The sequence below is a fragment of the Aspergillus welwitschiae genome (genome assembly GCF_003344945.1).
Source record: "Aspergillus welwitschiae strain CBS 139.54b unplaced genomic scaffold BDQ94scaffold_2, whole genome shotgun sequence".
Classification (NCBI taxonomy): Eukaryota; Fungi; Ascomycota; class Eurotiomycetes; order Eurotiales; family Aspergillaceae; genus Aspergillus; species Aspergillus welwitschiae.
The window spans coordinates 568,962-591,783 of record NW_020798696.1 but is presented as its reverse complement, the minus strand read 5'-3'; the positions used below and the strand labels follow the sequence as shown (position 1 = coordinate 591,783).

The window sequence follows — 22,822 nt, the reverse complement described above, 5'->3', positions numbered from 1 at the left end:
CCAATCGGGAATCGATGACACCAGATCACGTGCAATTGCCCGATAGAGACGCCGATAATGTAATCACGCCGCTTTTAACGGCGGGGAGCCTCGATTATCGATTATCAATATCAAAGCAAGAATCTGCAGGATCCCAGGGGAATTGTGGGATGAATGACCCTTGAACAGGTAGCTTGGGTCAGCTAGCTAGGAGCTCAAATACGACCAGGTTCACTTAAGCCTCTCTTCTATGGTTGTGACCTGCTCTACTTCCATGCTATACACGCGCATTCCGTCATTTTCTTTACATCCCGCTTCCCCCACTCTACTATGAGCAAGAAGTTCAAATCTCAGGCCTCGAGCAGCCGAGCTGCTGCCGGCACGTTCGGCGGTTTTGGTGGATTCTCGGGCGCATTTTCTAGCCAAGGAAAGGAACCATCTTCTCTTACATATGTGGCCGAACCGCCGGATCTTTCCCGCATATCGGAAGCACAATTGGCGATTGCGTTCAAGAACTTCCTAAAAAAGGATGAAGTTACCAGAACGAGAGCACTGGATGATCTGCGAGATCATGTTTTAAGTGTTGAGAGTCGCAGCGGAACGCTTGATGACGGGTTCCTGGAAGCCTGGGTAGGTCAATCTTCGCCTTATACACACCGGAACAGCAAGTTGATCGTGGTTCGGAATGTCGGCAGATCAAAATTTATCCCCGCGCTTCCATAGATCTGTCCCGCAGGGTGAGACAGACTGCTCATTCCACTCAAGGGTCAATCGCCAGTCTGGTGGGAAAGCGAATTGCTCGCTTCCTACCCAAGGTGATTGGCGCGTGGCTGGCGGGGATCTACGATAATGATAGACCTGTCCACCAGTCTGCTCTGGAATCTTTCACCCGCGTCTTCTCGACTGACGAGAAGAGAAGCGGCGTGTGGAAGGTCTACCAGAGCGCTATCCTAGAATTTGTGGATGATGTCATCCTGCAGCAGACTGCTCTGACATTGAGCGATGAGCGAACGGTCAAGCCTGACGATGCAGAAGCAAAGTATGCGCGTGTAGCTGGTACTGCGCTCTTGTTATTCAACCGGGTTCTAGGTAAGCGTACATGCCATATTGTTCGAAATGGCTACTAATATGGGCATATGCAGGACACTCAACCCATGAAGATCTGCAGAAGGATCTGCCAACCATCGAGAATCTCCTATGCAGCAAATCTCTATGGGCACTTTCTTATCACGATGACCCTTTTGTGCGCAAATCGCTCTACATCCTCACTCGATCAGCTGTGTCAAAAGAGCCTGAGGAGCTTGATTGGAAGCTCATCAGTGCCGCCTTGATTGGCAAGGCTCTGCACAGTACCCAACTTGGCTCCGCATCGGAGCTTTCAGAAACTATTTTGCAGGTAACATCTGCAAGACCGCAATTATGGACAGAGGACTATTCTGGGAAATCATCTCCTTCAAAGAGACTTCTTCAATACATACAGAAAGGCTCACAAAGCGGTCTAAGCTCCTTCTGGCCGAATCTTTGCCAACTACTTCAGACGATCCCTTTCGAAACACTGGCCAAGATTGACCCGCAATCTACACCCGATACTACTCTTGGACTGTCTAGTGCGATTGCATTAACAGAGTCGTTCCAGGAAGGACTCACTTCTAGGGACGAACCTCGGCAAAATCGTGCGATTGGATGGAAGGTTTACATTGATACCTCGATGTGGCTTGCTCATCGACTTGCTGAGGATGACAGAGTGAAATTTTTGCAGGACAGGCTTGCCCCATTGGTTATGCAATATGTCAAGCCTGAACAAGATCATCTCCAATGGACACTTCCCCCTTCGTCGGCGGAATCTATCTGCACGGATTGTCTCGTCGCAGTGACCGCGAAAGGCTACAAAGCGGTGGTCGAGCAGCTGTGGATGAAGTTGGCTGATGACCTACTGGAAGCGGTAAAGCTGTCATCACCAGAGCAGTCCAAAGATTTCAAGTCCTCACAGAACGCAGTATGTGTGCAGGCCGAGCGTTTGTTGGCCTTGGAAGCCTTGTTGCTTTCACGTCTGCATGGTACTGCCCATGAGACAAGCATTTTGGAAGTATTCAAGAATACAGGCCTCACATTGCTCGATAACTGCTTGGAGGTTTTGCGGTCTAGAAACGGTAAGCCTTACGGAGCGGCTGCGGTTGTGGAAGAAATAGTACGCAAAGTCCCTCAAATCGCCCAAGGCTCGCAGTCGCTGTTGAACTTTGTTCAAGAAGATGCTCCTGAGCTCCTGGCATCGCCATCCGCTGATAGATTGGTATCCATTATCATGTCTTGCCGATCATGGGAAGGATTTGGACCTAGCTTCGAGAAGGTAGTCGAGCGTGTGGCACAATCGGATCCAGAGTCCTCAAATGTACATGCTGTTCAGAAGCTTCTTTCAACTCTTGATTTCCAGGAGCTAGGCGACAAGAGTGGACTGGTTTCTCTGGTTATGCGAGCCCTAGATCAAGCCTGTAAGGGCAGCGACCTTCACTGGTCTATTGTTATTGCAGTGCTACAGAACCATACCTCTCACGGGCAATTGACGGACTCAATTTTCCTGTCTATTGTTGATGCCCTCTCTGAAGAGAGCAAGATATTCGACACGCTGCATGGGCTTTCTCGCATCTCCAGTTCGGTCCCAAGTGCTGTCCGAAACTTCCAGAGCGGAGGCCACGGCTCAAAGCTCTCTGGTAAGCTGCTGTTCCTCGCTGAGTCGTCGGACGAAGAAGTAGCCAGTCTCGCGGAGTCGCTATCCAAGACCGTGAAAGAGTCCGTCGTCAGTGAGACAAGCGCCAAATCGAGTTTTGAGATTCTGCAGCACCAGTTCGACAATGTCAATGAACTGTCACTTTCGTAAGTTGTAACTAACGGGAGGAGAGAAAGGAGCTAACGGAAACAGCATCGAGTCCATGTTGGGCATCGCGGAAGAGTTGCTACAGAATGTCGATTCTGCGGACATTGGAAGAGTAGCTAAGGACATTCTGCCGTCTCGTCAATCCTGGGAGAATTCTCTTGGACCCTTCCTCGAGCTGCCTCCACGGCTATCGGCTGCCGTTACCAGTCCGCTCGGTGGTACTGTGCATCTCGTTGATCGCAGTGTGTCAGACGCATTCCGGGAACGCTACGCACGTATTCCGCGCGATTCCAATAATTGCTCGTCGGCGTTTCGGCTGGCATTTTACACCATCAAGATTCTGTCTTCATTTGACATCATCGAACATCTGGACACTGAGGAGCTTGAGACACTGTTCTACCATGTTCCCCTAACGGTGCAGCTTATTGACGACGATCTGAGCGTTCAAAATTGCAATGGAATAACCGGCATCACACACCCCGAGCAACGCGAGGAGTACATGGAAGTAGTCAGCGATGGCCGAAAAGCCGTGAATAGCTGGGCCCAGTCGCAGAAACAGAACGCCGGAAAAGGACAGTCAGTCGGTTCCTTGCTTTCCACTTTCTGGGCAAGCCAGATCGTGAAGCTGGACTCCCTTTCTCCGTTAAACTACCAAATTGGGCTGGCGTTCGTAAAGATCATGGATGCCGTGGATTCGTCAAACAAGAGTCGGTCATCAGAAGAGATCACACAACTTTGCAGGGAGATGCGAAAGGCGAACGCCATTCGGTCGGCCTCCTGGGTGGGCGTGCTGCGAAATGCCATACTCTCCAACCCTGCCGGCACACGACTGTGTAACGAGTTTGTGGCGGACTCTACGGGGCTGAAGCCCAATGAGGAGAGCAGAGATGGTTTGTCAAGGCCTGGTTTACCTGTCATGTCAATCCGCTAATAGAGACTAGGTCTTCGCAAGCTTGTTCTTTTGAACCTACTGTTATCTGGAGAGGAAGAGGTAGCGGCTTCCATTCCCACACAGCGTTTGGTGTTCTTGATCAAACACCTCATACAATGTCTTCAGTCCGAAGGCGCTTCTTTGAGCATCAAGGCTGAGATATTCCAAGTCCTGGCAGTGATGCTTCCTAACCTACAGGAGATCTACGGCTCTCACTGGGAAGATTGTATGGATATTCTTAGCACCACGTGGCAAGAGACCGGTGGTAGCGATGAAGCCATTCCTGCCCTGTTGTCTTCATTCAGACTCTTCTCTCGTCTTCGGTCAATCGCAGGCGACGAGGAGAGCAACGATGATGTGAAGGATGCGTGGTCTGATCGGAAAAACACGCTCTTTAACAGCTTGATATCGACGCTCCAGAAATTCGGTGAGTGCGGTGGATATATGTTATCAAGTTGTATGCTGACAGGGCAGATTCTTCCACCACCTTCCACCAACCCCGAGATGTAGCTGTTGATCTGTTGTGTCGCTTCCTCAATGTCATCCCGGTTGATCACCTGGAAGACGCGAGCAAGTTCTTCCCGCTTATCACAGCGCAGAGCCCTGCGGTGCAACGCGCCGCCTACACCGTCCTCCATCGGTACATTCCTAGTGTACAAGAGCAAGTGTCATTTGATGTGGCACTGTCGAAGACGACTGTCGGTCTGCCCGATGAGCTAATGTCTCTGCTGCTCGAAGCGCCAACTATGGAAGGGGTCAATGCCGCATATGGCGACGACAGGATGTGGGCCGAACTACGGTCGTACTTGCTAAGCTGGAAGGTGGTTTTCGACCACTTTGTTAATGCGGTATGTATTGATGCCTTGCTGTAGGGACCGATTCGCTGACCATTACAGTCTCTTACTGTCCAAGAAAACTACGTGACTAGTATTAAGGACAACGAAAGTCTCAGCCCACTCTTGGAGTTCATGTTCGACTTCCTCCAGCGATCAGGCGGGAAGATGGTGGATGCATCTAAATTTGACATCCGCTCCTTTGAACTCGATCAATCCGAGAGCGCCGAGAAGGAGATCCAATGGCTTCTCGTGCACTTGTATTTCTTGTGCTTGAGGCACCTGGCCAACATGACCAAGAGCTGGTGGCTCGATACGAAGAAGCGCATCAAGGGACCAGTGGAATCCTGGACCGAGAAATTCGTAAGCTGTCCCGATAGCGGGCTTGTCTCAGTATACACTAACATTGTTCTAGATCTCACCTTTGGTTATTGAGGACTCGCTTCGGGGAGTCGCTGAATGGACATCCACCCAGGATCCGAATGAAGAGCGGGCGCTGAACGTGAAGATTTCGCCCAAGACAGCGGAAATCATTGCCAGCATCCCGGTGGATGAAGAGTCGCCACCAGTGGCATTGTCTCTGTCACTCCCTCCGGCTTATCCACTGCAGCCAGCGTTGGTTGTGAGTCGAAGTCGTGTGCTTGTGGACGAGAAGAAGTGGCGCAGCTGGTTGCTGACCATCCAAGGCGTGATTATGTTTGCCAACGGCAACCTGGTGGACGGACTGCTGGCGTTCCGGAAGAACGTGCAGGGAGCGCTCAAGGGACAGAGCGAGTGCGCGATTTGCTACTCGGTTATCTCGACGGACATGCAGACACCGAACAAGCGGTGCGCGACATGCAAGAACACCTTCCACTCGGTGTGTCTGTTCCGGTGGTTCAAGAGCAGTAACCAGAGCACGTGCCCGCTGTGCCGGAACAATTTTGTTTATGTATAGGGAGTGGAAGTAGTAGAATAGGTGTACATAGAGAGTATATTGAGAGTATCACTACGATGCTGCATTTTTTGATGGTTCTCAGTATCTGTCGCATTCCGTTTTCGGAAGCCAGATGGGAACCTTCTCCTTCTATGAAGACAAAGATAGATATGATAGTATGGAAAAAATTATCCTTGATCAGCTCCTCCTGATGCTACTATCAAGTTAGACAGTCTATTTAAAAAAACATTATCTGTAAGATAGCTGATTCATGGTGGAAATGACAGCTTCAGGGTAAGCTCAGGACTACTTTGTATAGTATTAGAAGTAGAAGCCCGTGGGGGCCGGAGAGGCGGGGCACAACCAACTTTCCGCCGCGGAGCTCCAACTTGAGCTTCTCCATCTCCTCGCCAATGTCCGCCTCGCACATCCCCAACCTGAACACCCTGCGTCGCGGCGGTGGTCGCGGCCGATTTCGAAGTCGCGGAGGTGGCCAGACTGGTGATGCAGGCCACGGGTCTCATGGCGCCAAAGACCGCGTGGTGCAGGGCACCGACAATGACGCCAGCGTCTCCCGCCTCAGCGCCGTGAATCTGGGATATCTCGATGATGTCTACGCTCCTGCATTGACGCCTCCGGGCATGGAAACCCGACGACTTCCCATCATCAACAGAGGTACCTTACCTTTAAACAGATACCATCATTTTTTTTCCCCAACAGTACTTATCGTTTAACCATCATAGGTACCTACGTCCGCACCACTGCCATCGACCGCCTCGTCACCCGCTTTCTGAACGCCCATCCTTCACACCCCAAGAAACAAATCATCTCCCTGGGCGCCGGCACCGACACGCGCATCTTCCGTCTTCTTTCCTCCCCTACCTACGATGCATCGAATCTCGTCTACCACGAGATCGACTTCCCCGTCAACACTTCCGCTAAGATCAAACTCATCCGCGCCGCCCCTCTCCTCCAACGCGTCCTCAGCAGCAGCAGTAGTGACACGGTCGAAATCTCTCCAACCAACGACGCACTCCACTCGCCCTCCTACCACCTCCACCCCCTCGATCTCCGCAATCTACCCACCTCCCCAGCCCTCCCAGGCCTCGATCCCACTCTCCCCACCCTCCTCCTGTCTGAGTGTTGTCTCATATACCTCACCCCCAGCGAAGCCAGCTTGGTAGTCCGCCACTTCACAGAAACCATCTTCCCGGCGACCACACCGGTAGGGTTGGTTCTGTATGAGCCCATCCGGCCAGACGATGCGTTCGGGCGCACGATGGTGGCGAATCTAGCCACGAGGGGGATTCAGTTGCAGACCTTGCAGGAGTATGCGTCGCTGGGGGCGCAGCGACGGAGGTTACGGGAGTTGGGATTGGACGGGGGGCAGGCGGCAGCGGATGTGGAATTCATCTGGGAGAGGTGGGTGAGTGAGCGGGAAAAGGCACGGGTGGCAGGGTTGGAGATGTTGGATGAGATGGAGGAGTGGCAGTTATTGGCAAGACATTATTGTGTTGCTTGGGGGTGGAGGGATGTTCCGGGTGGAGTGTTTGAGGGATGGAGGGAGATGGAAGGGCAGGAGGAGTAAAGAGTATAGTAGGAGGTATGGAGTATTACTGTGTAGTTAGTGTGCATCATACATGATGGCTAGCTAGCTAGTTAGTTTGTTGTACCTAAGTAGTTCCCCAGACTATCATATAATTATTATATATGAATGAAAATCCACGTTGAACGCTTCGGAGCGCACAGGCCAAGGGGCGAGAAAGAGGAGAAGAAGTGGAATCCTGATGGAAAACACGGCAGTCCAAGCAACGTGCATGCAACCACCTCCAGGACCCCTGTCTATTGAATAATTATTATTGACGATTATTGCCTGATTTCATGGTACTCGACAGGCTATAATGGCAGTTTGCCTAGCAATCATTTTATTCGTGCAATCGAACTTGGCGGTAGATACGAGCGAACGAGCAAGCGAGAGACAGACTAAACATAGACTATTGCCTAAGCTAGCACCATAGCTCCCCGCCTCTGTGTACAATTGGCTTGCGTCTCCCCCTTTTCCAAACTGCCAAAGTCCGTGCCGGTCAGTGACTGAGACTAGCTCAGAGGCAGAGGCACTGACTCGATTGGACTCAAGCACTACTTTCTCGCTTATACTGGAATAGGATGCTGATCCGGTCTGGACGGGTGCTGATCGTGATGTCTTGACTGGGAGAGGAAGGGAGTGGTTGAGAGTTTGTCCCGTGTCATATTCCGTAGAGTTGAGTTGAGCTGACAGCTGGCAATAATTAAAGATTTGAGCTGGATAAGATTTCATAGAAATTTCTGTATAGTCTCTATCCCCTTCTCTGTGTCTATACTGTATCCTTTTCGTGAGTGTTTCCACCAAGTATGGAAGAGTGTCTCAAAGGGTCCACGGACCCCTTATCCATCCATCAGGAACAGTACGGTAACCTACACTATTCCACTATCCCCAAAGAAGTAATCTACGGGGGGAATTCCATGAACTGCCGCAGTGCAAAGGCCGCTGATTGGCGTGACCCCCTGAGCGGGTCATGCCTGATTGGGATCGAAGCTTTAAGGCTATCCATATTTGGTAACCCGGGGAGAGCATCACTTTCAGGCTACTAGCAGTAGACTAGTAGTCTTCTCTAGTTCTGCTGGCTGCTGGTTGTGGGTTTCTCTTTTCTCTTGTCTCTTCCCTCGTTCTTCTCTCTTTCCTCTCGTCTTTCTTTCTCTGCTTCGGTCCAGTCTCTCGTTCTTGTGTCTTTACTGACCCTAGTCTTTCGTTTCGCGTGGTCTGTCGTGGTGTCGTATCATATGATTATTATTATCTTCTAACCTATCCCTCTGCCTATCTGCTATATATCTCAAAAAACTGACCCATACATATCACATCTCTCCACCTTTGGTTACATATACATACATTCATACATACATATACACCTCTCATACAACAATGAAGGCCACTAGCGCAACGGTGGCTTTCCTGGCCATTGCTGCTGTCCAAGCAGCCAAGCACGCCCATGACCATGGCCACCACCGTAGCCATCGCTCGGTGGATAGCCCCGTGGTCAAGAAGAGTTCCTCGTGTCAGTTCCCTTCCGGGGCTGGCTTGATCCCCATCACTCCCCACGAAACCAATGGTGGTTGGGCGATGAGCCCTGATCAGGAGTGCAAGCCTGGCGGATATTGTCCGTATGCTTGTCCAGCCGGCCAGGTCTCCATGCAGTGGGACCCGGAGGCTACTTCGTACACCTACCCCATGTCCATGGTAAGTGCTTCTCCTGGGAGATATCTGTGACTCGCGACTGATGAGATAGAATGGTGGACTGTACTGCGACGAGAATGGCGAAATACAGAAGCCATTCCCGGACCGTCCCTACTGCAAGGACGGCACGGGCGTCGTCAGCGCGAAGAACAAGTGCAAGGAGCAGGTGTCTTTCTGCCAGACTGTTCTTCCGGGCAATGAAGCCATGCTGATTCCCACGCTTGTTGAGGAATTGGCTACCCTGGCTGTTCCGGATCTGAGCTACTGGTGTGAGACTGCGGCGCAGTATGTTCTCTGTTGCTCTTTTTTTCGTGAGAGGACATGATACTGACAGTACTAGCTTCTATATCAACCCTCCGGGATACAACACCGAGACTGCCTGTGTCTGGGGTACCTCCGAGAACCCCTACGGCAACTGGTCCCCGTATGTTGCCGGTGCCAACACCGACGGCGACGGCAACACCTATGTGAAGCTCGGATGGAACCCGATTTACCTAGAACCGACTACCCCGTTCCGCAACGAAGTCCCCGAGTTCGGTGTCGAGATTGAGTGTGAGGGAGACGGTTGCAATGGACTGCCATGCAAGATCGACCCATCCGTGAACGGCGTAAACGAGATGACTGGCGACAGCTCGGTGGGTGCAGGCGGTGCATCCTTCTGTGTGGTGACGGTGCCCAAGGGCGGAAAGGCCAATGTCGTTGTCTTCGACAAGGACGGCGGTGACTCTACCAGCGTGCCGGTGTCCAGCAGCAGTGTCAGCAGCATCGTCGTGAGCAGCAGCGCCAGCACCAGCAGCACCTCGACCAGCAGCATCGTCCCTACTACGAGCAGCACGCCGACGAGTGTCAGCACCAGCACCAGCACCAGCACCAGCACTAGCAGCAGCACTAGCAGCAGCACCCCGACCCCGACGCCGTCCAGCACTACTACTACTATCTCCAGCACCACTCTCAGCTCCAGCTCCACCATCAGCACCACCAGCTCCAGCAGCATAACTCCCCGGCCCACCCCCAGCTGGACGCCCTCTTCCAGCTGGAAGATCAGCTCGAGCGCAGCACTGAACCGGACCGTGTCGGCTAGCTACACGTACAAGCCACACGTGATGGTGGAGACGGGCTCCTCGCACACGCAGCCTGTAGCTGCTGCTGCTGTTGCCAGTGAGGGCTCGAGCCAGACGACTGGAACTGCTCAAGCAACGCAGTCAGCGGTTGTGACGGAGGGAGCTGCTGTTAGCACTGCCGTGTCGAAGCTGAGTCTGATCGTGGCCGTTCTTGGAGCCATTGTCATGGTCTAGACAATAGACCATGTTGACCATCATACCGATCAACTGTGTCGGTTGCATACTCACTCACCATCATCATTTTTCTTGGTTCACTTCTGATGGGCAACCTTTTTCACACTTATACTTATACCCTTATGATTGACGTTCTTGTATATGCTTGATTGATGAGCATTTATCGATAATGTTTACTGTTAATATAGTCATTAATTTCCTGTGAAATTCCAAGTGCCACTTAGCACAGAGTAGAGGTAGAACAGTCCCCATTCAGAGACGAGCTTCCATCTGTAGTTCAAATGAGTAGCAATGCAATCATTATTAAATAGCCACTCAGATCAGAAGATACTAGATAACCACAAGCGAAGTGGAGTAGCGTTGAACCGAAAACACAAAGATGCAGCCAGCTTGTGTCAATGCCAAAGCGGGAGCAAACCAATCGGCCCACCTCCACCTCCACCTCCACTGCCTAACATCATCATCGCCATCTCCTCACCACCTCTCTCACCACCTCTAACTCCCACTCACTTCCACAGAGAACCAGCACAACACAACCAAGATGCCTCCCTCACCACAAACAGTAAGCCCTCCATACCTTCCATCCCTTCCACCCTCTCCCCTCAATCCACCACCCTCACCAACCCCCTTCCCCTCCCCTCCTCCCCCCCGCACCCCTCCAACCACACCCCCCAAACTAACCACCCAACCCTCCAGGCAAAACTAACCAGTACCCTCCACCTCCTAATCCCACGCCTCCGCCTCCTTCAAAAGAAAGACACCGCCAGCTCCGTCGTCCAACGCCGGGACCTCTCCACCCTACTATCTGAGAACCGGTCTACGAGCGCGCGCATCCGCGTCGAGAATGTAATCGCGACCGACACCGCCGTCGAAGTCATGGAGATGGTAGAACTATACTGCGAACTGCTTCTCGCGCGCGCGAATCTCCTCGATCAATCAGCCTTCGGGGAGAAAGGCGCGCGCGCGAGAAGTAGAGCCAGGGAGGAAGCCCAGAGACAACAACAACGACAACAACATGCCTCGACCACTGCGTCATCATCATCTGCTGCAGGGAAAAGTTCCTCCGGGTCGGGGTTCTCGTTCTGGGGATTCGGTGGTCGGAAACAGACACAACATGATCCGCGACCAGAACCGGAAGTACCAGGTGGGGAAGTAGGAGGGGAAAAAGAAGGCTACATTGATCCGGCGCTCGATGAGGCCGCGGCGGTGATATTCTACTCGTATGCGCGGTTCCCGCATGATGTTCGGGAGATGACTATCCTGCGGGGATTGCTTACGGATAGATGGGGGAAGGATTTCATGATGCTGGCGCAGGAGAATAAGCTGGAGGATGTGAAGGTTCCGGAACGGTTGATTAGAGGGTTACGTGTGAAGCCGCCGTCCGAGGAGTTGGTGGAGAGTTATCTTGTGGAGATTGCGAGGGCGTATGGGGTTACTTGGCCTGATGGGTCTCATGATGCGCCGGAGGGGGATGTGCCGAGTTTTGTTGATGAGGGGGCGGGAGGGGATGAAGGGGATGATGGTGGGGAGGATGATGAGGGGGATATGAAGTTGCCATCTACCCCGAGGAAGATTGGCCAGTCTGGTGATAGTGAGGAGGCGCGACGGGCATCCGAGACACTGGAGTTGAATAAGGCGACGCCGCCGCGGGGGCTATATTCTGAGGGAAAGAGTCCGGTGAGTGTGGCACCGCCGGGGCCGAGGGTGGATAATCTGCATCCGAAGGTGAAGGTGCCCGGGGAGGAAGATGTGTCTAAAGAGGCAAGCAAGTCGAAGCCGGCGAAGAGTGACATACCCGAGTTGGATGAGTTGACGAGACGGTTTGCGGCGTTGAGACGGTGACATGCACAATCACTCTCCATTCATACTTACGACGGTTATGAGATTCAGCACGAGCAAAGCAACTTCTATTAGATGCATGCATCCATCTATCTATCCTCTCTGTTCTCTCTTTTGTCATCCAATGCATAATGTAACAGCAGGTATAATATGTCAACAGCAACCGCTCACAATCCCAGAAACCAGTAACAATCCAAAGCACACGTCCGGACACCGCTATGCAATGGGTCCATTATATATATGTACAAGAAGCAATTCAAACGCCTGTGCAGTGAAGTATGAGATGAAAATAATGAAATGAAAAAACAAGCAAGATTAATCAGTCCCGCTCTTCTTCCTCGCCTGGAAGGAAGACTTCATGTCCGGAACCCTCGTAGACAAAAATGGCTGCGACACAGCCAAATACCGACACCAATGCAATCAGCCACCAGGCAAATCCGACCATGCCCATCTCCAGACCGTAGCCGTACCATGATCCGGAAAAGATCGGTCCAATGGTACGGAACGCCGAGGACACAGACTGGCCGATGCCGTGGATGGTGCCGAGCACGGACGGGTGCGGAGAGCAGTTGTTTAGAAGGATGATGGAGGTGGGAAGAGTAAAGGTTCGTGCGGTCACTTGCAGGAACAAGACCACAATAATGGAGAACCACACCCATCCGCCGTTTGCCTGGCCCGGCGGGGGTGCGGACGACGGAGCCAGAGCAATGTACGGCGCGAATGCATACGCCAGAGGGAAGAGGGTCAAGAAGTACTGGTAACTCTTGGCCGTACCCAGACGGTTGTTGATACTGGGGTAGATGGTGAACTGGAGGAGCATTCCAATCACGCCGAGAATGGCAGTAGCGAAACCAACACTTTGCGGCAGCATACCCAAACCGCCAGTGAAGATGAAGGGCAGTCTCTGGACCGGGCTGGCCGGGTCGTTGGCATCATAACGCGGAGTAGAGAGGAAAAGCAACCAGAGGTTGTTGAAAGCACCCATCTGAAAGTCAAAGAACGCCTGCGCCAACAGCGTGCACAGCACGTTCTTGGTCCAGATCCGGCGGAAAGGCAAGGTGCGAGCCTGGCGGCTTGTCTTGGTCGCCTTCTCTTCCATCTCGTAACTTTCGGCCGGGTCTCTGCGGTTCAGCAGAGGACCAGCCTCGTCGTAGTCCGCGAACGGCAGTCTCTGGTACAATGGAGAGTTCGAGGGAACCACTGCCCGAATGCCGCGAGCAAAGATGCGCATCGAGAACACGCCCAGACCGGGCTTGCCCTTGCAAGCTTCCAGAGTCTACAACACCAATTAGCAGTGCGCATAGCCGACCTTAGCAAAATGACTTACCTCTTCAAGACCGATGGCGACACAGACCGCAGCAAACGTCAGGAAAATGGCATTTGCCAGCATGGGCAGCGCATACGGGTAGCGAATAAGCCACTGCACACCGTCGGCGCCTCCAAAAGAAGAGTCAGGACCGAAGAGTCGAGGATAAGCCTTGACCGGATCAGCCAGCATACCACCCATCACTAAACCGTTAGCTTGTAGCCACATACATCACAGAAGATGTACCTACCCGGTCCGAACAGCGCAGCGACATTAAACCCGATAGGCAGAATCAGGAACGCGCGCGAGTGGTATTTCTTCTCCTTGACATTCTCCGCAATCATGGTCCGAATAATACCCACTGTTCCGTTGATGGCACCGCCAAACGAACGCCAGAACACGGCCTGCGCGAAAGACGTCGAATAGGCAACACCCAGACAGGACAGTGCGGTACCGATAAGACCAACCAGCAAGACGAATTTCCGACCACCCCATTCTGCATCGGCCACACGGCCCCAAGGGATGGCTGTCGCAAACTGCGCGGCGGTAAAGGCACCCTGGAGGATACCGGCCTGGGTGGAGACATCGGCGTCGGAGAGGTTCTCATCGAAGGATTTCAGTTGGTAGAACATGTACGCCTGCAGGGAGGCAATCTGAAGGAAGTCGAAGACACGGCAGAGACCCAAGAGAGCCAGCTGCCCTTTGCGCGGAAGGGACATCCATGTTACCGGTGCTGGACGAGGCCGGGGAGCCGACGAGTCGGCCAGTTCTTGAGGTTGTAAAAGCGACATTTGTGGCTGGCTGTAGGAATGGGAGCGGCTGCGAGCGTGTCCAGGACCCCAGTCGAAGGAGGTGTTTCTCATGGCCATGTCGGCGTGCGAGCGATGGTCGTCGGAATCGTCGTCGTAGCGGCCGGAAGAGCCCTCAGAGACGTCGGCTAATGAGATGTTGGATTCTCTGCGACGACGTTGTTGAGAAGAGGTTAAGTCCGCGGGGTCGGGTTCGCCGCCTTGATCGTGACCGGATGTCCAGGAAGTAGCTCGGGTATGACGAGCATTCCGGCTCTTGGAGGATTGGGCGAAGGAGGAGGAGGTGGCCGAGAGGGGGTTGGGAGTGGCCGCTGGAGTAGAGATGGCCGAGGAAGGGGTGGTGGAGGAAAGCGATAAAGAGGGTAACGACGGACGCCCGGCGGTTCCTTGAGAGCCGGATTTTGGCGCAGGCATTGGAGAGTTACCTTTTGGGGGCGGGCGGCGAATGATGATAGGGCAGCCCACGGTACTGGAGGAGAAACAACTGAACTACTAGAAGGAAGGGAGGGGCCGGACCGGGGCTTGCTTGGTGGTTGGGTTTCGGTCAGGTCAGATCAGATCCACGAAAAGAGAAGAAGCGAGAATGAGAGACTGGAGAAGAAGCAGTAAGAAAAGAAAGAGAGAGAGAGAGGAAGAAAGGAATGGACGGGAAAAGGCAGAGAAGATCGTGAAGAGACGGAGAGAAAGTCAGTCAAAGTCAGTCAAGACCATCAGGAGAACTGCCGTACTCAGTAAGAACTGGGAATTACTTTACTTACTGTCGGATGTACTGAACAACTGATTGTTACTGAATGGAAAATTAATGAAGTATACGCCCAAAAAAGAAATATCCATGAAATTAAAAATAAATCGAATAAATTAAATCTTTTTCTTTTTTTTCTTTTCTTCCCTCATTCGGATCGGCAGCGATTCCCCGAGCTTGCGACGACTCTTTCGTCGGTTCTCCACCTCAACTCGTCCGTTCCTTCCTCGTCCGGCCTTTTGGCGTCTTGGCACTCATTTTATCCCCCGTTGAATTTTCCTCTTTTCTTTTTTTTTCATTTTTTTCATTTTTGTTTCGACACAATTGAATACCCACTTTTTCCTCTTTCTCTTGCTACGAACTAACGAGGATGATACTTCCACTGTAGTAAACTAAATAGTAAACTAAACCCATCTCTTCCCCGGCTAAACAGACCCTCACCAGCGTCTCATCCAGACGACCTGGATCTTTTTCTCTTCCCGTTACCTTGAAACAAATCCCCATCCATGCGCCAAAACATTCTTCTTTCAGAAAGTGACTACGTAGCAACTTCCGACTCCGACCAGCTGATGTGGATGGGGCTGGGGAAAACAAAATTTTTTTTCTTTTGGGATTAACTTCTAAACGAAGTTATGCAGGCTGCGTCAGACGTCAGACATCAAAGCCTTCAGGTCAGCTTTCTGGCAGACGTACGCAATTCGATGCGTAGATAGATAGGATTGATTAGTAGCAAGTGACGGAAGTTGACATGCAGTTCGGTTGTTGGTTCGGGGCGCGTCCGCACGAGTCAGTTTCTTCCTGTCAGCGACTTACTTTTCTCGTTGTCGGCGTCATCCATTTCTACTGTATTATTGCCCGTTGTCCCGTTGCCGGTTTACTCGGCTTTGTGTATGTATCGTCAGCCGATGACCGTCCCGTGTATTATCCGCTGTATGGTATGGTTTGTAGTTACTACTGACTAGATGGTATGTTTGAGACGAGGAACGGGATTGATCATGTCTTGTCTATACATATATCTAATATTCATCTTTATATTCATGTATATAAGCACATCAATGTTCACACTTATTATAATGTTTCCCAAAACGGGAATTATCTATCGCGCATAATGTCCATCCGGTCGCCAGGACGGACTCCGTTGTTCTGCCAACGGAAAGTACCGCGGTGGCTCCTGTGACTTCGTCCAGCGACGCCAATGCCACCACGGGGTCTCCGATTCCGTCCAGGGCTTGGACCTCTCGACCCTATCTACACTCTCCGTCGATGCCCTCTCCTTCACCCGGCTAAATTGCTGCTGGCGCCGGTATATCCGCATAATGGTATAGATAGCCACGATGGCAACGACAAAGCCGAAGACCGGGGCGATCCATCCCACGTTGTTATCTAGATTACGATAGTCAGCGGGGTTACTCTTCCTGCCGTCAGCGGGAGTCTGCTTACCATAAACACTCTTCAGATTGCCGGACCCGCTCTCACTGTCCTCCGAATCATCCCCGGTCTGACCCCAATCGAAGTGCGCATCGGGGTGACCAGGATCGACCCAAGGGACGGTGTTGATACCCGCTGGGGGAATCACAGGTCCAGCGCCCTCCTCGCCAGGCATTCCATACGTCTGCGCATTCTCACATGATTCCCTACCACAGTGGCCCTGCAGATCGGGCGACGGCGTGAAGGTAAACATGCTGCGCGACTTGCCCAGAACCTTGCCCTCCACATCCACCGCCTCCGCGTAGGTCCATCGGTAGAAGTGTGGTGCTGAGTAGCTCGTCTCGAATCCCCTCTTCTCAACCTGCTTGATGAGCATATACGGGCCGGTCGAGTTGGTCGCGCCGTAGAACCGCCAGTACTTCACCCGCGTAGCTCCGTTCCAGCTGACATAGAACGTCGTCGGGGAGAAGGTGTCGATGGATTGCGAGTACGTCCACAGCGCCGGCACGTCGGTAGGCATTCCATCCCACTCGAACTTTTGCGCCCGGTAGTTCATGATGCGATCCTTGTCGATATAACCCCAGAGCAGCACGTTGCCTTCTTCGTCATGTTCGGAAACATAGGCGTTGTTACCCCACCCAATGAATACGTTCTTGTTCGGAAGGACCTGCATGTTACCCTGACTGGAGCTGATCATGGTCTTGCCGGGAGGGGAGTAGTCGTGGAGCTGGGTGGCGGTGTTGTCCTGGTGGTCGATAAGGATAATCATGCCCGAGGAGAAGTCATGGGTGCGGTTGAACCCATTGAACCCGTTGTTATACAGAGACAGCAAAGTGTGGGTGGAGTTTTCACCAAGCCACCGCGCATCGTGCTGCTGCGAGAAACTGAAGTTGATGTTCTTGAACGTGGGATGCGCCCCATGCAACCGCCAGATGATGGATCCATCCTTGCCGGAGATCTTGTAGATCGCGCACGTGTGGCGCGAGGAGATCAAATAATCGCCGTCAGCGTTCTTATCGATCGAGTTGATATGGAAGTAATCCCAGGGCGAGCGCGGGTCCAGCCCAGTGCCCGACGTATCCGTGTGACTCGGCCAGGTGTAGGCGTCCGAAGGGTCGACGTGGTCGAGGGACTTCCACTCGAACAGAACTTCGTTGGTCTCCACATCCACCTCCTGGAAGATACTCTCCATCACCCATCCCATGCCGGACTTGACGTTCCACGGGGACATGTCGAACTGTCGCTGCTGGTACACTGTCATCAAGGCAGTCTTGCCGTCATTGATAGGCATAAATTCGTGCATATCGCTGGATGCCATGCCGCCTCCGGGAACCACGGTTCGAACGATGCGATAGTGGTCATCCATGATGACCCCATGACCTCGGCAATACCCATTCTGCTGAACACCCTGGAAGAAACACAAGTGATCCTTTCCCTTGTACTTGCACACGTGCATGCCGTGGGCATTTCCGGGGCCCGAGTTACCCCAGCCGCTCCAAACTAGGTTCTACAACGGGGTCAACATCATACAACACACTTGGGCAGGAACATCAGAAGCATACCCCCTCATCATCATAGATATACGGGCCGGAATTGGACGCTTCGTACGGGCCGACAAAGATGTAACCCGGACTAAGCTTGTCGGGAACTCTATGTTCCAAAGTAAGGACTGGGGGATAGAGATCGGGTCGCTGCAGGTGGACGTTGAGACAAGGTTAGCGATCCGGGGTGGCGAACATCTTGGCTATTATTGCGTGCAAGAAAGCTGCGATAACGCTAAAGCGAGGCGCAACTCACAGATTTGAAGACCGAATCGATCTCGGCGACGACGGTCTGTAGGCATGCGAGTAGTAATAGCGCCACACAGACGACTATGGAGGACGGAGCCGATCCTCCGGCGATATGAGTGAAGAGCACCATGGATTCTTTACATCACTTGCTCGGAGTGAGCTCGGAAGTTGATAGGAAGATCGAATGAGCGAGAGGAGAGAAAAGAGAAAGGAATGTCGATGAAAAGATGAAAATAAGGATGCAGATGGCGAGAAAATCCCACAGTCAATGCAGGGCCACCTGATCGGGGTGTCAAGGTATGTACCGAAGTATGTATACAGGGATGAAAGAATGGGGGGAAGGTTCGGGGAGAGTAGGGGAAGGGATCAGCGGTTGATGATATAAAGGGAGGAAGAGAGGGCGAGAGGGAGAGATAGAGGAAGACGAAAGCGGCGAAACGAGGACCACAGGACGCTTCTCGACTTTCTCTCCTTCTGTTGAATCCTCTTTTTCCCTCTGCCTTTTTTTGCCCGCAAACCCCCGGGGATAACGTTTTGGCAATCCTGCTTTATGCTTCAGGCTGGCCACAGTTCGTTACACCCGATTTCTTCGTTTCGCCGGTGGAGTCGTGCCAAGCCCAGCCAACGTACGATGACACCCAAAGTGGATTAGCCACAGCGAGCCGGAGTTCTGGAAATGTAGTGACTACAAACCGTGATTGGTTGATCGGGCGGGGACAGGATAAGATCCCCACCCCGATCCGGCACTGGCTGTTCATGTTTATTGCAGTCGTGCAGCAGGGATGGAGAAATATCTCCATACCTCAGAGGCACCGTCTTAGGCAAGAAGGTCCATGTTGGCATGGCATACAGAGTTAATCAACATGTGTTGGTCCATACCGACATATGACAGATAAGACTCGGTCTGTCAGAGGATGTTTGTTCTAAGGCGGACCGTAGTAATAGGAAGACAACTGCCGTGTGATTTCATCCAACTTTAATCGTCATCACGTTGCGAAAGATAGACGATCTTGTGGCGCATTTGGCACTTGCCTCGTAACTAGGAAAGTTGTCTATCCTAATGCTTAGTTCGGGCACTTATTTACAGAACACGTTGAAGTACTACGTAGACATGACCACCTCCTGACCATCCTCATTTTATCTCCTGGACAGAGCTTAATCCTTGTATGTATAGCACCACCACAACGAAGCACTCCAACGAATCCTAACCAAGCAAATGATAATAATTACTATCCCACCACACCGAAATAAAGGATATGAAAAGCAACGATTCGACCCCATCTCCTCAGCTCACATCTACGGCGTACTAGACCACCAACTTGCGGAGAGGGAACATACGTACCCCCTCCACGTAGTACATCCCCCAACACCCATCTAGTCCAATCCACGCCAGTCCTCACATCCCAACTACCACAAATCACAGCACCGATTGAGGGCACTCCCTACTTACCCTTCCTGCTAGCTAATAAAAGCAGCCGCCCACTAGATACTTAGATCCTCCCTGAACCCTTCAAATAACACCACTAATTACTCTTACTACTAGCCAGCGGATCAAGGAATAGATAAAGATAGATATACACACACGCGTAACCCATTACCGGGGGGTATACTTACATCCGTACCGACCCGGTAAACCATGGAACCAGTTGACCCCCGGTGAAATTGGTTGTGTTTCGTTAACGCCGAACCTAACACCCAATCAGGAATAGTCGCCACGCTGCCACAGGCAAAATTCATGAATAGTTAGTTATGTCCAGGGCCAGACCAAGGGGAACTGAGAGGGGGGCCCATGCCGACGCCACGTCACGCCGCAGTTGTGGTTGGAGCAGGAGAAGGAAAAACACTGGTGGAGTTGCGAGGGGAGGAGATTCTCCACTCATTTAGTCTGATTGATTGATTAGTTGATGGGCTGGGCCTTTGCACTAGGTACCTGTCTAGTGAGGTAGGTAAGTTATTTGCCGGGCCGGAATTGGGAGTGCGAGTCAGGGCTGTGATAGGGGATGGGATTCTTGATTCTTAATTATCTAGTAGATAGTTGTTGCTTGGAGAGTACTTACTAGATAAGTGGTTATGCATGTGGCTGAGAATGTCGTGGCTGGCTGGTCGTATTCATCTCTTAACATTGCAAAAAGAGACAGCCACGATTAGTCATCGGATATGAAAGGATGAAATGAACAATGGAGACAAACCCGACAATAAACAGGCCCGAATAGCTTGGCAGAAATCCAATAGTCCCAAACAGAAGAAACAGAAACAAAAACACTAAACGAATACGGCACCGGGTCATGGGTCACACAGACATCGAATCCTGGCGCTTGCAGAACATGTACTTTCCTTATGCTGCATTGGATGCATCACAATACAACACAACACTCTTACGTAGATAATTTTAGACAGGTTCATAAGCGCTGCACTCTCATCTCCGAATCCTTGGCTGTATCAGCGGAACTCTATTATTAGCCGCCGCCACACCACCCCTTTCGTCGCAGCACAGCTTCAGTTTAGGCGGCGGAGGCGGCGGGTGTAGGAGCCGCTCATTTTTGAGAGTCATGGCTTGCATAACTTACTAACCGACCAGCTAGTTCACTGATTAGCTAGTGATTCGGAGATTTTGATCGACTTATGCCGGGCTCAATGGTTTATGCTCCACGTGCTGCTCGACATTGCGCATAAGGATATGTTGCACTTTGTTGTTGTTGTTGTTGCCAACTGGCAATGAGTACGGGCTTATTGGTATGGGTGGTTATTTTCCGTTATGCGCTGGGCGGGCGCCCTGTGCATGCACCTTGGTCAATAGATCTGCTGTAAGCAAGCCTGAAATACGGAGTTAAGAAAGTCAAGTATGTGATGGATGAACATCAATGCTCTAACTACGTACTACGTACTTGCTTACCGCCAGGCTCAGCTGGCATACAAGGCTGGGCTGGGAACCGCGCCGCCGAGGATGTGCCAAGCACAACGGGCTCCAAGTCGCACAGCCCATGTCAGCAACCGACCGCCATGGCCTTGTAGGGCGCGCGACAACTCCCTATGCAGGCCAAGACGGATGCTCGGCGCCTTCCACCGTGCGAGGGCGAGGGGTGATGGTGGTTGAAGTTGTTGGCAGCGACACTGCATGCCGAGGCTCGCCTACAGATTACCTACAGATTACAAACCCCGGCCAAGAATACACCACACGGAAGCAGCCATGCTAATAGGCTAAATAATCTATATTCATCTCTCGTCGACTCCATCCACGCCAGGCAACAAGAATCCATGACCGGTCCCTGCGCAACAAGTCTAACCAACATAGCCCAGAAATGTCCCCCCCACTGTAAGCCATAGAGCGAGAAACCCAGCCAAGAGCCAAGGAAATAGCAGAACATCAGTGCACCCAATATTAGCAACAAATACCCCTGAGAAGGCGGTACGTTCATCGGTATATATCAACATGAGAAAAGCAATTTTGGGAATAATTAAGGGAAAATAAAGCATCGACCAGCAGCATTGGCGCCCAGCGCATGCTGCAAAGGGGGAAGGAAAGAAAGAAAGTTCGAAGCAAGAAGCGCATCTACCGAGAGAAACGCTTGAAGGCCATGGTGGCAACCAAGCCCGTCGCCAGCAGAGCACCACCCATGGTGACAGCCTGCAGAGCGGCGTTCAGCATCTGGCGCCTGTTGCGGCCGCGGCAGCGCTTGAAGAAGTCGGCCATGTCGTTACCGCGGGGGAAAGGAGTGTCGGGGACCTCCTCACCCAGGAACTCGCAAAGCGGGCCCCAGCCCTCGCCGATCTTGTACTCGAGGAGCCTCTCAGGAGGAACGAGGCTGCGGACCTCCTCAACGTGGTCAAGGTAGACCTGCTTGCCCTTGTTGGGGAAGTCGCCGCGGAAGAAGGTCTGGAAGAACTTGTTGAGCATGGGGTAGTACATGCTAGCGGCCCAGCTGAAGTTCGAAACGAACTTGTGCTCGGGGTCGGAGACACGCCACCAAACGGTCTTCATGACGGAACTGCGGAAAGGGATTAGACTGATGATCTTTATATCTCAGAACGGAGTATAACGTACGCATGCCACGATTCAACATCACGGGTAGTCAGAATGACCTTGGCGTTGGGGTAGGCCTCGATCAGCTCCTTAGCAAAGGCACAGGCAGGCCAGTCACAGACGGCCTTTTGGAAGAGTTAGCGTGCGAGTTCGTTGCGAGCGATCTAATAGCGACCTACCTGGCAGTCTCCCAGAAGCTGATCCCACTCCTTTCTACCGAACTCGCCGACACCGTCGTACTTGGCAGCGAGAGCATCGTGCCACATCAAGCAGTCGGGAGGGTTCTCCATACTGGCGGACATCATGTGGTAGGTCTTGACGTAGCCCAGACGTTCGAGGGCAATGCGGAGGGCTATTCACGGAACCAGTCAGTCATGTAATCCGTCGTCTGCCTCCCAAGTAAAACCTACAAGCAGTTCCGGTTCTTCCCACACCCAGAGCCAGCACCTTCATGGGAACGGTGCGGTGGCACTTGCGGCGGTCGATGCAGGTGTCATCGGTGAAGATATCAGTGATAGGCTGAGGAGCCAAGTTGTCGGCGTGAATCAAAGACATGATGGACTATAGGTGAAATATGCGTGTGTGGTTCAAGTATAGTAATGCGAACTGGATGTACTACCCGGGGCTCGCTGGGGTGTAGTGTAGTGTAGTAGTAATGAAGGTGTAACTCTGCAAGGGACCGCTGGTCGCAAAGGAAGGAACAGGTCTTAAAGACAGCAGACGAACTGAATCCAACCAGAGGAAGACAGACGAGGATAGAGACAAGAAAAAGAATGTAAGAGAGAAAGAA

At 52.2% G+C, this 22,822-nt stretch overlaps 8 protein-coding genes across 8 annotated transcripts; 4 read left to right on the top strand and 4 right to left on the bottom strand.

The window, feature by feature from the left end:
* Nucleotides 1-91: 91 nt before the first annotated feature.
* BDQ94DRAFT_44585 (ubiquitin-protein ligase RKR1) lies at nt 92-5,713 on the top strand. The gene is made up of 8 exons (XM_026775794.1): nt 92-609; nt 675-1,068; nt 1,122-2,850; nt 2,897-3,741; nt 3,793-4,209; nt 4,257-4,630; nt 4,679-4,978; nt 5,031-5,713. Exons 1-8 carry the CDS (start codon nt 310-312, stop codon nt 5,550-5,552), a joined length of 4,881 nt encoding a protein of 1,626 aa, XP_026631516.1. The 5' UTR covers nt 92-309; the 3' UTR covers nt 5,553-5,713.
* A 231-nt stretch (nt 5,714-5,944) lies between these two features.
* On the top strand, nt 5,945-7,119 carry ppm1 (protein C-terminal leucine carboxyl O-methyltransferase ppm1; the record flags this gene model as incomplete). The annotated part of the gene is made up of 2 exons (XM_026770363.1): nt 5,945-6,206; nt 6,275-7,119. 2 exons carry the CDS (start codon nt 5,945-5,947, stop codon nt 7,117-7,119), a joined length of 1,107 nt encoding a protein of 368 aa, XP_026631515.1.
* Nucleotides 7,120-8,204: 1,085 nt separating this feature from the next.
* Nucleotides 8,205-10,424, top strand: BDQ94DRAFT_133983 (SUN domain-containing protein). Its single transcript, XM_026764388.1, has 3 exons — nt 8,205-8,805; nt 8,855-9,087; nt 9,143-10,424. The coding sequence occupies exons 1-3, from the start codon at nt 8,491-8,493 to the stop codon at nt 10,095-10,097; spliced, it is 1,503 nt and encodes a 500-aa protein (XP_026631514.1). The 5' UTR covers nt 8,205-8,490; the 3' UTR covers nt 10,098-10,424.
* Nucleotides 10,425-10,565: 141 nt separating this feature from the next.
* On the top strand, nt 10,566-12,097 carry BDQ94DRAFT_44567 (DUF292 domain protein). The gene is made up of 2 exons (XM_026775793.1): nt 10,566-10,659; nt 10,794-12,097. The coding sequence occupies exons 1-2, from the start codon at nt 10,639-10,641 to the stop codon at nt 11,937-11,939; spliced, it is 1,167 nt and encodes a 388-aa protein (XP_026631513.1). The 5' UTR covers nt 10,566-10,638; the 3' UTR covers nt 11,940-12,097.
* Nucleotides 12,098-18,141, bottom strand: BDQ94DRAFT_179605 (MFS general substrate transporter; the record flags this gene model as incomplete). Its single annotated transcript, XM_026773429.1, has 8 exons — nt 12,098-13,212; nt 13,264-13,445; nt 13,493-14,476; nt 15,160-15,218; nt 15,996-16,208; nt 16,260-17,656; nt 17,784-17,912; nt 18,019-18,141. The coding sequence occupies 8 exons, from the start codon at nt 18,139-18,141 to the stop codon at nt 12,256-12,258; spliced, it is 4,044 nt and encodes a 1,347-aa protein (XP_026631512.1). The 3' UTR covers nt 12,098-12,255.
* A 1,871-nt stretch (nt 18,142-20,012) lies between these two features.
* BDQ94DRAFT_133978 (uncharacterized protein) lies at nt 20,013-20,341 on the bottom strand. Its single transcript, XM_026764387.1, has one exon. The coding sequence runs from the start codon at nt 20,296-20,298 to the stop codon at nt 20,128-20,130; it is 171 nt and encodes a 56-aa protein (XP_026631511.1). The 5' UTR covers nt 20,299-20,341; the 3' UTR covers nt 20,013-20,127.
* An 887-nt stretch (nt 20,342-21,228) lies between these two features.
* Nucleotides 21,229-21,677, bottom strand: BDQ94DRAFT_133977 (uncharacterized protein). The gene has a single exon (XM_026764386.1). It carries the CDS (start codon nt 21,483-21,485, stop codon nt 21,291-21,293), a length of 195 nt encoding a protein of 64 aa, XP_026631510.1. The 5' UTR covers nt 21,486-21,677; the 3' UTR covers nt 21,229-21,290.
* Nucleotides 21,562-22,587, bottom strand: BDQ94DRAFT_165626 (sulfotransferase family protein; the record flags this gene model as incomplete). The annotated part of the gene is made up of 4 exons (XM_026770362.1): nt 21,562-21,997; nt 22,054-22,157; nt 22,212-22,384; nt 22,443-22,587. 4 exons carry the CDS (start codon nt 22,585-22,587, stop codon nt 21,562-21,564), a joined length of 858 nt encoding a protein of 285 aa, XP_026631509.1.
* Nucleotides 22,588-22,822: the final 235 nt, after the last annotated feature.